The sequence below is a fragment of the Epinephelus lanceolatus genome, chromosome 19 (genome assembly GCF_041903045.1).
Source record: "Epinephelus lanceolatus isolate andai-2023 chromosome 19, ASM4190304v1, whole genome shotgun sequence".
Lineage (NCBI taxonomy): Eukaryota > Metazoa > Chordata > Actinopteri > Perciformes > Serranidae > Epinephelus > Epinephelus lanceolatus.
Window position 1 is genome coordinate 36,933,358 of NC_135752.1, and position 15,484 is coordinate 36,948,841.

General features: G+C 41.4%; 1 protein-coding gene across 3 annotated transcripts in view; it reads right to left on the bottom strand.

The window, feature by feature from the left end:
• wdr7 (WD repeat domain 7) overlaps positions 1 to 15,484 on the bottom strand; it is a 142,280-nt gene that overhangs the window by 40,131 nt on the left and 86,665 nt on the right. For all 3 annotated transcript variants that reach the window (XM_078161858.1, XM_033646545.2, XM_033646546.2), the window contains one exon: positions 1,262 to 1,489. In XM_078161858.1, the coding sequence (XP_078017984.1) occupies positions 1,262 to 1,489 (228 nt within the window). The remainder of the gene's footprint in view (positions 1 to 1,261; positions 1,490 to 15,484) is intronic.

Genomic DNA, 15,484 nt, shown 5'->3' on the forward strand with positions numbered 1-15,484 from the left:
GTATTAGCGTCCACGTTCATCTAATAACAAAATACTAATTTGTAAAATACGAAGTGTGGTGTCAACACTTAGTCGGATGAGGGACGCTACTATAATAATCTTAAAGTTACTGTTCTGACAGCCGCAGCAGTTTTCTCCTTAAGTATGACACTTCTTAGCTGAGGGACTTACACAGTTGCACAGAATCCCTTAAAAGTTTTCCTTAGTTAAAGAAAAGTGTTAACTCATTTACTGCTTTGAAAGAGATCTTACAGCAGTAGAGGTTTCCATGGAGATTGTTTGTTTGTTGGACTCAGGCTCGTGGCGCCTGTTCTCGTCTCTCAAAGTTGGACTATAGTTAGATAGTGAAAAATGGCAGAACAGAAGACAAGAAAACCATACTGGTCAGAGGAGGAAAAGATTATACTTCTGTAGAAAGCACAAACTACAAAGTAAATTTGATCCCCCAATACCAGAAAACAACTAATTGTCGGAAGAAATTGCAATGAAAATTAATTCAGTCAAGTCAAAAGCGTATCCATCAGGTTCTCCTGGTCACAGAACACTCTTCTCAAGGTGTGTTAGTTTTTTTTATTCATTTATCGTCATAAACTTGATCGTGTTGCAGTTAAGATAGAGACAGAGGTACCTTAAGTTTTTGTTACCTTGCTTTAGTTGCTAAGGTCTTTTGTGAAACGGTCTCGGGATTCCTTAAGTATAAGACCAAGACAAGGAGAAACCTTAAATACTTAAGTGAACATTTTAAAGAAACTTTAAGAAGAAGTCTCACCGCCGATCACTGAACAATTCATGTCGGTTAGTTTTGTGTTCCGACTTCATCCAGACTTGCTCTAACGTCTTACAAAAGTGGACAGCGATAATCTTGTAAGATCGGGGTGGTTGCAGTTTTTAGGGCCAGGCGCTGCGGTTGCTCTCCATCGACTGCAAGACTCGGAGCATGATGGGAAATGTTTCCTGTACGGACTGAAGGCTGCTGGAAACCGTAGGGAATCTGTCCGGCTTCATCACAGCTTTTTGTCACAGCTTCCTGCTGCAGCCGCCTGCTCTCGTCTACTTTCCTGGACCTGAGCTACAGTGGTGACTACAACCTGAATGTTGGAAGGATGACAGAGGAAGAGGCAGACATCCTCAGGCAGAGAGGATAATATGTTGTCGTGGTGCATGCTGGGAGGTTCCCTACATGCCTACCTCAGGATGCAAAATACCTCTGTTGATACTCAGATTGTAAATACAGCATAGAGTGTATCATCACTGTACTTACATGTGTGTCTGGCCAGTGAATAGTTGGATGACCCTCCGCTTGTCAGTCCGAAGCCCTCAGGCGCCTGTCCGCCAGCTCGAGCCCGTGCTAAACCCTTTGGAGGTTCAATCTCAGCGCCGAACTCAGCCCCGATGACCCCCAGCAGCACGATGGCGGTGGCTTGTTTACGGCGCTCCTCATATGAGTTGGAGATCTTCTTGGCGTTGGGTGGGAGGTTGGACAGACACCCTGTGGAGGGACAGAGAGAAATCAACCTAAGGGTCTGACAATGGTTCACTGATTTAGCGCCCTGTTCACCCTGGTGTTAGTGCCATACTTATTTTGTCTTTTTTTTTTTAAATCCAGAGCCCCACATTTATTCAGTTTACTGTCATAAAGGAGAAAAGTAACCTGAAAACATTCACATTTAAGAAGCTGGAACCAGAGATTTTTTTGAATCAAGTACTTGACAACTCACCGATTAATTCTTGCAACTCTAATACAGTGTAGTACGCTGCAGTAAAAGACAGTTCATAAGAGGGATTCTATATATTGTGTGGCCTTTTTATCTCCAAAAAAAGTCCCCTTAACTCCAGCAGTTACACCCTTATCACACTTTCTTTATGAATTTGAGAAAACAATAAACTTTTGTGTCATTTTAATGTCTTAATATAATATTAAAGAATTAAAATACATTTGAAAAAACATTTGACTTCAATTAAAGACAACACATCAAACAAATGTAATTTTTAGAAATGCCCCACACTTTTGCAGAAGTGAAGTGACTCAAATAAAACACACTACAGTTCACTGTATAACATGGTTAAATAAGATCCAGCTTCATATTTCAACCGAAGAAATAACACCAAGCAATTCACACTGTGTCAAACAACAAATCTGCAAATCTGCCTCCTGCACAAATCAGACATGATGACTGTCAAAAATAAAAACCTGCCAACAGCTCCATCTAATGTCCGTCACATGACAAGGAAACTTCATTTAAATGCAAAGCTGCAGGAGCTGAAAGGAAACCTGCGAATGCTGCTTTCAATGCACTTTATTGGCTTTAGTGACTGAATAAATTTAGATAAGAATGTTGCTTTCTCGCTGGAGAACCTGACTCATGATCTGGATCATAAATCAGACAAATTTTGGAGACTTTGGAAACCCTTTCACACCTCGCTATGAAGACCCGCTTGTCTCTGGAGGGCAGAGTCTGATTGTTTTGTTTGGATGTGCTATTTATCTATTTATTTTCTGTCATACTACTGAACAATTCATGCATTTATTTTGCACACATTTATGTTTTGTTTTTATATTGCAGCATCTGTTTTTGGTTTGTGGAGATTTTTCTAAAGTCTATATATATTTATTTTTCTGTTGTTGATGTTAAAGAGTATGTCTGTGTTTAAAGATGCTGCAGGTTGGTTTGTTTCCTCCCTCTGACACTTTGAGCTGCTGTAGCTGAATAGAGAGTGTGTGAGGGACCCCCACTCTCATTTCTTTTTTTCCTCCTTTTCATGGTGAAAGGTGGTTAAAAAAAAACAGCAGGCCTGTGAGTCTCCAGTGAGCCGATAACAAGTGAACAGGCACACTTCTATTGTCCCGGTATTAACCATTACTCACACACACACACACACACACACACACACACACACACACACACACACACGCGCGCGCGCAGGCACACGTCCCGCTGAAAGCCTTTAGTCACAGTGCAAACACACACACACACACACTTACGTACAGGCGGTCATGTTCACAGACCTCTGGAAGGCTTTTGGACACGTGCAACTGGAAACCTTTTTGTTGTGTGAGTGTGAGTGTGTGTGTGTGTGGGTGTGGGCGTGTCCGTCCATTGTGTTCACCAAGACGACCCCAAAATAACCCTCTTTTGTGTATGTACGTGTGTGACAGGGTCTGCACAGTGGGGAGCTGCTGCAGCCCTGAGAGAGATACACGACTCTGTGTGTGTGTGTATGACCAATAAGTATGTGTGTATGAGTATCACAGTGGGAGATGAGAGCTCCTTACACCCGTTGGATCAAAGGCCCAATAAGCTTCACCCTTGGATTTCTCTTTCTTATTTTCTCTGGCTCTGGATGAGCGAGCACAGCATTGTTATGGATTTGAATTGCAGGGGAACAAGCACTTGCTCACCACACACACACGCACACACACACAGTGTGTGTGAGGAGTTGAGGGGTTAGTGAGCACACTGGGCGTGATGAAAAGATGAGCGTTGAACACTGCTGTGTCTACTTCCTGTTGATCTTCACGCGTGTTGGATTTGTTGACGTCACATGATCCTCAGTGAGCAGAGTGATCAGTGAAAGGATGACGACTCCAAATAAAAGGTGATACGTACAGATGTTTAAAGACGCAGCTGGTAAGTTGCTCCTGAAAACAGGTGATACAGGAAAATATTGCACTCTAATGAAAAAATATATAATTAAGTTGAGTTTGTTTTGTGGTTAAGTTCAAATGTAACTAACTTCGAAGAGGGTATTTGTCTAGGGAGGCACCGATCTGACAAGTGCAGATGGATGGAATATCGCCCCCGATATCATCAAAATAGATGGATTGGGTATTGTAAAATGCAACCTATACCTGAGGCGATCCTTTCCCGTTAAATCTATTGTGACGGGAGCTACGTCATACGTCATGGAGCGAAGGAGAGAATCTGCTGTGTGGAGGTATTTCACATTATTTCAACTGCTGCTGCACAATTGTTTATTTTTGTTAAACATAAATAGTTCATCGTTGCATTAATTTTGTTTCATTTTATCTTAGGAGAGAACTGTGTAGTCATCACTGCCTGGTGCCTCTAGTCTTTTCTGTTCTACATGTAAAGGTATATAGCTTTTTAGGTCAACCATGGTATCGGATCGGTATCAGGTATTGGCTGTTGCTCAAAGCCACAGCATGGGGATCGGTATCCAAACTGAAAAAGCTGGATCGGTGCATCTCTATATTTGTCAGCTTCAGCTCCGATCAGCTCCGATTGGCAGTGATACCAATACAACACCTAGGTGAACACACTAATTTTAGCCCGTTGACCAGCGTGATGTAATGACTTGCCACCTCAAAATACCGTCTGCTTGAACCTCGAACACGACATCTTTTGCACGTCTGTCCATCCTGGAGGAGGGATCCCTCCTCAGTTGCTCTCACTAAGGGCTCTACCATTTTTCTTTTCTTTCCAAAGACCTTCTTTCTGGGGAGTGTTTCCTTTTCCACTGTGAGGGTCCTAAGGACAGAGAGATGCCGTATGCTGTAAAGCCCTCTGAGGCAAACTATGATTTGTGATATTGGGCTTTATGAATAAAATTGAATCAAACTGTTCAAAATGTAGTCGGCACCAAGTTTAAAAGGGAGACTATGTAAGTAAGAGATATAAAAAAGAAAGTAACCACTGTAACATTTTCACTGGCAAAAACTTGGGTGACAGACTCTCATTGACGGCCTGACATTGACCAACAGCAGACTGTTGGCTTGGTGTGTCAGGGCCCTCCAAAAGAAGGTTTTTCAGAGGCACACTCCAAACTGAGCGTTACTAGAAATCAGCGTCAAGATGGCCGCACACGCAACAAAAGAAACCCCCCCAAAAATCTATTATCTTTGATAATCCAGATTTAAAAATTCCAATAAACATTGTTTTATCTTAGTTAAATATCCTTTTAACGTATTGTAGTCCTTTCTATGTAACAAACATTGCAAGAAATCACTAGTACAGCTAACTAGCTAGCTAACGTTACATTGTTACTGCTGATCTGCGCGTAACAGTCCTGCATTTTGACATATTTCCATGTCGCATTTCCTCCTCATTGATGCCATATGACACCTGACATTTAACTAAAGTCCAGCAGTGAAGTTGCTGCACTTGTTACCGCTCCTCTAATATCAGTGCGGACTGGCAGGGTAGGAACATGGGTTGCTATCGTTAGCCTACAGAGCACTGCTAGTTGCCTGGTAGTGAAGCTTGTATTTTATTTGATGACTTCTTTGATCGTTTCATAATGTGAAATTTAAGTTGTAAATCAACCATGAGTGTCTATATTTTCTATCTCCATCACATATATGGCAAATGTCATTGTGATGACAGCATTACCGCCATAGTTGCATCTGTTTACGTAAACCCCATCAACTACTACTGATGACGTGTCAGGGTCTTGACAGGTTGTCCCATTTAATAGGGGACGATTTCAACCACTACCCGTGGTGACATTGATCTGAGGGCAAAGTGACACTCAAAAAATCAGGGGTAGGGGTAAAAATAAGACTTGTGATGTGTCCTTGGTGTAACCAGTCATGTTTTTTGGAGCACACGTTTGCACAAGTGTGATTAAAAAGTAAATAGATTTCAGAAAAACAGCGACTCTGATATTTTGTCCACTGTTTGTTCCTCAGTCCATTTTTCAGACCTTGGGAGGCCCCTCCCCCCATATTTCCATATTATATCCTGGTGCTTTTTATAATGAGATTGCTAAGGGCCAGCTGTCATTTGGAAAAAGGCCCAGCGGCCGGCTCTGATAAATGGATTACAGATGGCATCCATCCCCGGGCCAGACTGGGCCAGTAGATAACAGAATTAGAGATAGACTCCCAACCAGAATCACTAAAAAGTTGAGATTTACAGAGAGAAAGTAAAGAGAGGGTGGGAGGGAGGCTTCAGACAGATGGACGGGTATCTGCAGGTTTCAGAGACACAACCAAGATATTTAGTCGTACATAAACCTTTGTACAAGACAGGATAGTAGATAGAATAGTCGAAGGGGAATAAATTACTGCGATTATTTACAGAGGAAAGTTGAGGACGAGTGTACAGTGTGTGGTGTGAATGAGCACTGTGGTGTGTTGATTATACCCAGAGTCAATGAACAGTAGCAGGACTGTTCTGTCACACCTTCTGACTCCTGACTGGATGGGCACTCTTGCTGTGCTGCTACTGGTGTTGACGCTGATGTTCAAAAGGAATAAACATGGCTGCTGCTCTGGAAACACTGTCAAATTTCTTAATCTGTGGGGCGTCGGTGACTTAGTGGTAGAGCAGACGCCCCATGTACAAGGCTGTTGCCGCAGCGGCCCGGGTTCAAGTCCAGCCTGTGGCCCTTTGCCGCATGTCATCCCCTCTCTCTCCCCCTTTCACACTTGTCTGTCCTGTCAATTAAAGGCTAAAATGCCCAAAAAAATATCTTAATAGGAAAAAAATTCTTAATCTGTGAAGTTATTGATACATTTCAGGAGATGAAGAGATGATGTCATCATGTTAATAATGGCTTCCTGCAGCAATCTGTCAAACTCAATTAATTCTTCCAGAGACCTGCACTGAGCTGATGAGTTTCAGGCTGCTTTCAGCCCTAGAGTCGTCTCCTTTGGTCTCAATCAGGGACTATTCACATAGTTGTATAATTGCCTAGAGCTGGTTCATGTTCTCACGGCAGCATTTACAAGAGGACCAGATCAAATGCCTTGTGCATATTTATCTATAGTTTGATTTAGTGTAACGATGTGTATGTATAATATGATTTATTTAGTTTAGTTTAGTTTATCTTTGTGTTCAAGAAACTCTGACTTCATTGTGTCCTCCACTAAGTCTCTAACCTCTCCAGCCATTCTGATTATTGGTCATACTAATGACTATAACCCTGACTAGGGCTGCAACGGTATACTGTGATATTAAAATTGACGATTATCGTACCATGTACATATTGCTTATCTGCGATATTGGGGAAAAAATGCAATTGGACAACAAATCTCAACTTTATTTTAGGTTTGGGTTTTTTTTTCCCCAAAGGGAGACTTTTTACACAAACTCCCATTGCAAATGGTTTCAAGTTTCAAATATTGTAATAAAACGATTGGTCAACCAAAAATAACCCGTCTGTTTTAATCCTTTTAAGGGTCATTCTGACAGATAATTTTGGATAACTTTAATTAAAAGCCCAGTCTCTTTTACTAGCCCGGTGTGGCTACACATTCTGACAAATAAAGGCCTGTCTCAATTAGAGGCCTGGTCTGGTCACCAAGTCGTTCATCTGTCTTATAGAAGTTCTTTGGATGTATAAAAGCAGGTTGTTGGCTACCTCAAATTACTGTATGTGTCCATTCTACGATTACCCTGTAAGTTATTCATTTTCCTTTAGTCCTCAGATCAAAAGAATCAAAAGGGTATTTCATAAATATTAATCCAAGTTGTGAGTATTGTTTTAACAGGATAAAATGATGTTATGTCGGTATGCCGGTAGTCTCGCCACCAGACAATCAGAGATCTCCGCCTTCTGATAGTCTGGGGACACTCCTTTCTAAAGTGTGTTTAACACACCGGAGAAAACGGCCGGCAACAAAGCAACGCCTCTTGCGTTTTTTAAAAGGACACACCCTCCCGGAAATGTGCGCTCCTCCTTTTCTCGTCCGCAAGGAAACAAACACACAGAGAGCTTGAAAATGGATGCCGAGAGATTTAACTCCGTTTTATCAAACGTGTGCTCAGTCCACAAGATTGTGGAAATGAAGGACTTACAGCGACTTTTAACGCAGTCGGACTATGTTTACGAGCACAAGAGTTCAGCGAGCCACCGAAGGACCGCCCTGCGGATTTACTATTGGTTCTGCAACGTAGGGAGTTTTTTTAAACTCTGAAATTGTATCCGCCCATCTAAACACAAAATCAGGGAGAAAGACATCAGTCTTTAGTCAAGCAAAGCGTCTAAAGACTGACTTGTGAGTCTAGTATGCTGGATGCCATTATACTCGAGTGCTGTAACACTCTCTGATGCCCTGTCTCTCAGAGCTAGATCAAATGAATGACTCCTAATTGATATATTATCTGAAGCCTAATTTTTAAACAAGTAATATTCATACTGGTTTAAATAAATAATTTGATTGTATTTCCTGAGCTTTGCTGAGCAACAGTTTTACATAAAAGGAATCAAAGGCCTGTCCCAAATATAGGCCTGTTGATTTCAGTGATTTAAGCAAATAATATCTCGGGCTATAAATTGAAGTTTAACGGTAATAATAATTATGTAATACCATGATAGCATGAAACCGCATTACTTTCTGAGAGGGTTATCATACAGTGAATATCTCATACCGCTGCAACCCTAACCCCGACAATGCAATCACAGCCTTTCAGGACATTTTTGTATCATCTACTAACTCAGTTAAAAAACTCAAAACTGTGAAACTGGACACAATGAAGATAATAAAAGCCAGATTTTAAAAAATCAGCCCTGAGTCACAGTTATAAAATAAAAACAAGCAGAGACACGTTTAGTTTGAGTCATTTCTAGTCTTCTCCTTCTTCTTCTTCTTTTTTTTTTTTTTAAAGATTATTTTGTGGTGGTTTTGCCTTCACTGATTGGACGGCCAGGCCCAGAATTGAACCCTGGCCGCTGCAAAGGACTCTACCAGGTGAGCCAGAGGTCATCCTGTGGTTTCTACGTTTAATGTGCTTAAATATTTCATTGCTGAAACATGTGTTTTGTGTTCAAATGTAATCTTGCACAATGTAGTTTTTAATGATAAGTTAAAAAGATGCAGCTGTTTAAAGGCGAAATTTGTTGATGTTCCCACAGCAAAATAGAACAGATATTAGAGAGGGAATTACAATTTCTCATATATGGTAAAAAGGCTTCTGAGGCAGTTTTTAAACATGTTTTTCATGTGCTCAAAGGTTATGTTAAGGTTGTTTCATAAATGTGTGTGATTGAATCTGTGCTCATTCAAAGGTTTTGACTTTTAAACAGCTATTATTTGTTTCCCTGGCACAAAACAGGAATAAATAACTAAAACAAAATAAATATCACCTAAACATCTGTATACCTGGTTTCTACAGATTCAAACTTGTACCCAGAGATGGCAGATAAGACAGGAAAAATGTGAGAGGACTAAAATGACACAGAGGTAATGAGGACGTTTTATCTGACACTGTGGTGCAGCTGTAAAAAAAAAAAAACAAAAAAAACCCTGAGACCTTTAAAGACTTGCAGATGCCCTGAACTTTCATCATTAGCGTGATGTGATCTTTTCTGCGGACGGTCGTCAGGTAAGCATCACTTCCTGCCTGTGTATACCTGCTGCCTCTCGGCCCGTGCGGACGGGGCTGATTGATTTTTGAAGCCTATCGATCTGCTTCCTTCACGACCGGCAGATCTATTATAATGACATTGTATCTAAATCCTATTTGTTGGCCAACCTGCTCCCAAACATAACTCAATAAACTAAAGAGGGACGGACGAGCTCGCATCGGTTCGGCTAAATCTTCATAAAAACCGCGGACGGATCGGGATAAAAAGGCTTTCTGGCTGAAATGACATTATCCATAAGGGAAGACATCTATTAAAGAGGGGCAGGATGGTGTAATGCAGCAACCTGTGGAGTCCTTGTAATCACGCTAAAAATATGGACGTGTCAGACAAAAAAAAGAAGAAACTGAAACGCCACTGAGCAGAAGAACAGAAAGAACTCCTTCACCTTTAAGAAAAAGTTTCATATAGCACCATTTTTTACACTTGTATTCACATTTATATTGTTATATTTGAATATTTGCTTTAAGTTTTGAGATAGGCAATTGTTACGAGGGCGGAGTGAAAAAAGAAATGATGGTGTGAGGAAAAGGGAAGGAAATTAAAGGAACAATACAAAGACAAAAGGTGGAAAGGGAGGAACGGACAAAGGGTAGGATAGGACACAGAAAAGGATAGTTGGCAGTAAGAAAGGAAAAGGAACCAGGAAAATTAAAGAGGAAGAAAAGGTAGGAAAGGAAAGAGGGATGATGGAGAGACTGAGGAAGAAAGAAAGGAAGAGGAGGTTGGGATGAAGCAAAAGAGAGAGGGGGGGAACAAAGGAAAGAAAGAAGAGCGAAGCTGATTTCTTTGTTTGAAGAGCAGTAATCAATACAGCAGCGCTCACACACACACGCACACACATGCACACACACATAATGATTGGGGTCAGCTCTCCACCAATTAACTTCGAGTTTTAAACAACCTGCTGTCATCCAGATAATAAAAGCTCTTCATTTACCCACAGTATTTCATTTAGTGACAGTTTAAACAAATAAAAGTCTGTTTTATTTTTGGTACAAATACAGACGTCTTTTTTTTTAAAGATTTCTTGAGTTAATCTGCATTGTGGCTGAATTTAAACTGTATTGATTGATTGATTGGTAGTTAAGTCCACAGTCTGTTTAGAGTGTGAGGTGGTCTCAGTCCGGTTCCAAAGGAACTCTGGTGCGGTTGGTTTGTGGTGAGAAGGTGTTCCGACCTGGATGTGAAGCAACTGCAGTCACATGACACATTGTTTGGGTTAAACATGAGCATGTTACAGTCCTGGAGGATTATTAATGTGCACCTCCTCCTGTACTGCCTTAATATGCACATTCAGCACATCCAATGCATCAAAACATTGTTTTCTGGTTGGAGCCGCGCCTCGTTTTCAAACTGTATGCTTTGACTAAAATGAACAATGACAGCAATATAGTCCACGATGAGCAGCGCTAAAATCAACCTGCGTAGTTGTCCCTCCATTGTGACATTAGAAAGTGTCACATTTATCTTGCAAGTGTACTCTTCTTCAACGTTTGCTTTACTTCCTGGATTTTTCCCACATGGAAATTCTGACCAATCAAGAGCAGCTTTCTCACACAAGGCATTTGATCTGGTCCGCCTGTAAATGCTGCCGTGAGAACACGAACCAACTCTAGGCAATTATACAACTTTGGGACAACATGAGTCCCTGATTCAGACCAAAGACACAACTCTGGGGCTGACAGCAGCCTAAATCCACAATCCTTGTTCTGGGTACCGATTTGGTTTGGAGGATTTGTCTTGTCTAGTTCTATCTTGTTTCGTATTGTTCTTATTTTACTTACTACTAACTTTTTGTTGTGTCACTATTGGACTGACCAAATGTTTCAGTAGACCCTTCTACACTGCCAGATTTTCGGCGAATGTTGGGCTGTTTTGCCCGCAAGCTGCGGATTGGTGAGTTGGGCCCTACGCCTCGTAGGGTAGACATATTGGCGGAACCATTTTAGTTTAAACAGACTGCAGCAGCCTTCCGCCACGGGAGGGGCTGTTGAAGACTTGTGGGAGGAGCTGTCGGTGACGCCGCAAGTGCGAGCCACTGGCGGTGGATAAACAGGAAACAGCTGATAGCAGGAATTAGCGAGCAGCTAGTAGCAAGAGGGAAACACAAACCTGACAGACACTGTAAAGATGAGCAACTGGGGAGACAAGGAATTGCACGCCCTCCTTGTCCTCGCAAACGAAGAGGCCATTAACCGTCAGATGACGGGGACGGTGAAGAACGGGCTGACTTACCAGCCGCGGCTTCACTCCCACGTCACTGTTTACGTCACACGCTGAGCTACGCGTTTTGTTACTTGCTCACGCCCCCCACTGCCCCAAAAAAGGCACATTCTGTATAAACAAAATTAGGTAGGCGGCATTTTGCCGCGCTCCCTGATTTTGTTTTTATACTGCCAATGCTGAAAAAAGACTGATTGGGCTTTCCTGCAAATTTGCACAATTTATATCTAAAAAGGGTCAGTGTTTTATATCTGCTCTATTTGGAAAATTTCAATGAACAAATTGTGGAGAAAAAAACAAGAGAACACTAGTGGAATATTCATTTTCATTGGACATGTGAACGGCTTAGTTGGAGTATTGTCTCTTTCAGAATAAGGGCAAAATCAGGAATATTTTGTGCATGTAAAGGCAGTCACTGTCAGGTAAAGTGATGCAGATATCAGATAACCAACACTAAACACTCCATTCAGGTTCAGATCAACTCATTCCATCCCAACTTGTGCAGGATTTATCTCCCATCATAAACAAAACACGAAAACAGGAAACTCTACTTTTTCATGGCCCAAAATTCAGTATACATCTTTGTTAGAAACCCTGCTGAAGAAATCAAACCTACAACCTTCCCAACCCTCCCCTCGAACTGCAGCCCCACCATCTTCCCATGATGCACCTGGTCTCTGCCTCCATTGGTAATCAATGGGAGACTGGTAAAACCTGATCACCAGGGACTGAGGGAGGGGATCAATACCAGCAGGAAACTGATGTGAGAACTAAGAAAGGAGGAAGGAAAGTGAACGACAGGCAGCAAAAAGCTGTGAGAGAAAATATTTAGCCAAAAAACATGAATATAAAAACGACTCAAAAACAAGCAGACAAACAGAGATGTAACTGTGGAGGAAGCCTGAGGCTGGAGACGAGCCTGTAAATGTCTCCAGATGAAGACAAAGTTCCATGAAACAAAAGAGTGCTGGTGTTGTGGGAGGAGGGAGAGAGTCGGGGGGGTAAACACTGTCCTTACAGCAAATGTCAGGAGACAGAAAATCTGGGGAAATAATTGAAAAACACAATTAAGTTGATAGAGAAAAAAGATTTGAGTCCTGAAACGGTGGCTGCCCTTCCAACCGGGCCGAGTCCATCTGAAGGTTAAGTGTATTTTACTGTCTTAAGACACAGACAGGGGAGCTATCTGCGCTTGCTGGAAACACAGCGCTTTAATTAGACGGTACGGGAGCGGAGGGGGAGGGTCAGGGGGCGTCCGCAGGAGATACCACAAACAAACTCCACACAAGTTTGTCTGAGAAGGAGACCACACAAACCCAGACAGCTGGTTTTAGTAGTCCTTTAACTACCTTTTGATTTTACATCTCTGCTGATCATCTATGTGTCTTTAGATCGATTATACTCCTTCATAGCAGCTATTAGTCTCAGTCGCTGTGCAAAATACCCTCTGACAATCTGAGTCTCCCTTATTTCTAGAACAGACCGAGCCTACATCACAATCCAATCAATCCAAGTAGCTACAACACAACACCATATAAACATCAGATGCCATGAAACACTAGATCAAAAATGTGAGAACCTTTCCTCAAATAATGTGTCAAATACACAAGTGTAGATGTGTGCTTTTTCTTACTCATCTGTTCAAAATATTAAAGGACAGGTTTTATTTTTCCAACCCTATCGTCAGAATAAATGTTGGCATTATACATTTCTGAAAACCACAGGGAAGTTGCATTTGCAGGTTATTATTTAGCAGGTATGCGAAAGCTTTTAGTTTCTTCATGTTCCAACAACGCAGTGGTTCATGTGTGGGTAGTTTTGGCCACAAAAAAAGGACAAGATCATGTTTTTGCTTTTGGTGACATAGTTTTGGGTGGAAACAGCAATGTCTCAGTAAAAACCAGCTGCTTTTCTTGATCTCTTATAGGCTGAAAACGCAGTGACAGGTCACTAAAAGACACCCACATTTGGTGGCTAAAAGAGTTGCTGGAAACGCTGCCATGACTAATAAACAACCGGTTTTGGTTGCACAATCCTGGCTGGAAATGCAGTGATGTAGCGACTGCTTTTCATGGCATTATTCCAGCAGGAAATGCAGCAACGCCTCAGTAAAAAACAATCACTTCTCGTGCTACAAACCTGGTTGAAAATGCAGCGATGTCTCTAAAAAACAACAGCTTCTTGTGGCACTATTTTGCAGGAAACGCAGCAACGTGTCTTTAAAAAACAACCACTTTTTGTGCAACAATCCCACTTAGAAATGCAGCCATGTCTTGGTAAAAAATAAGGAAAAAATGTTTCCATGGGACAATCTCGGGTGGAAACATAGTGATATCTGACCACTTTTCATGCCACTATGCCCAGTGGAAACACAGCAATGGGTTGCTAAAATACAACTGCTTTTGGTGTTCATTTGTTCCAAACAGTGCTCTGTTAACCTGGAAATCCAGATGCCCTGCCCCCAGCAAATTCAAATTTGCTCTGCACAGAAATCCGTCCCGATGAATCGCCAATAGGACCAATCAGATCAGTCTATCAAGATGGCAGCTGCCGAAGGACCACGTCCATTCAGTTTAGCTTTGGAAGAAACGCTAAACGCTAAGCCAGCTACACTTATCTTTTTCCTTGAGAGAGGAACAGAAGACTGCCCTAGAAGCCTTCACTTCCAAGAAGGACATTTTTGCTGTTTTGCCGATGGGATACGGCAAAAGCCTAATATATCAGTTAGCCCCACTGTTCGGCAAACAAATGGGGCTTAGTGCAATGAATATGTCACCTTGTTTTTTGCTCTGATTGGCTATCGTGCTATCCAGTTGCGTGCGGCGGCATTTAATATGCCTCAGTTAGTGCCGCCCCTTGGGTAGAAGAGTGTATCGGTGAGGGCCAGACTCAAAATCTTTCTAGACTTGAGTCTGGATTTCCAGGCTAGTGCTATGTAGCTTGGCATGCATCTCGCCTAGGTGGCACGGCATCCACCCTCCCCTCCACCTCCCAGTGACAAAATTCAGCTCATATACTACGTCTCCAAGAAAATATGATACATATGAAATGTACAAATGTAACTGCCATAAACTGTTAGTAACGTTTGTTTTGCATATGCATTGATTTGTGTTTTTATTTAAGGCACATCAGCATTCATAATGACAAAATTCCTCCATAAAATGACTTACTTGCCAGTGGAATCAGCGATCCGTTGATTCGCTTAAAAAGACAAATTTAACATGCAAACATGTCGGTGAAGATTCTCAGTAGCCTACAATTTTGGTGAACTTTGACACATTTTCCCCCTACAGCAATTGTAAGCAGTTTGACAGTTTTCATCTTTAAGTAAACAGAGAAGTGGAGAGAAAATTAAGGAAGCTATCGTAGCTTATTAGCTGTTTTGGACCATCGACCATTACGTTGGAGGTCCTACTAATTATTCTTTCTTCTTATATATATGTATTGTACATTATAAATTTTGGTTATTATAATTTCATGCAAATAAACTAAATAATAAGTGTTTATAAAAAAAGAAATTAAAAAACAAGACTCATTAAAAAGTAGTAAAAAACTTAAAATAAAAAAGTGTGGTGGTGTATTTATCTGCAGAGACTCTATTATTTTCTTCCTATTATGCTATGTTTTCCTTGGCACAACGCACAGGTGAGGTCGTAGTGTTCCAGTGACAGACTGAAAGCAGCAGGCGTCAAATAGGAAACTACAAAAATTTGCAGACATGGTGTCAAAAAAATGCAAATACAGCAAGGTGAAACACCAAGCAGAAAGAGCTGGGGTTGGATTTCACTTTCACATCTCATAATTTTGACTCAGAATTATTTCGACTCGTGAGTCATTCTAACATTTCATTTATTTTTCCCTTTATGTTCCAACAGTGATGCAGCGACATCTTCCCCCGATCACATTAACTTTGCTCCACTTCATGATT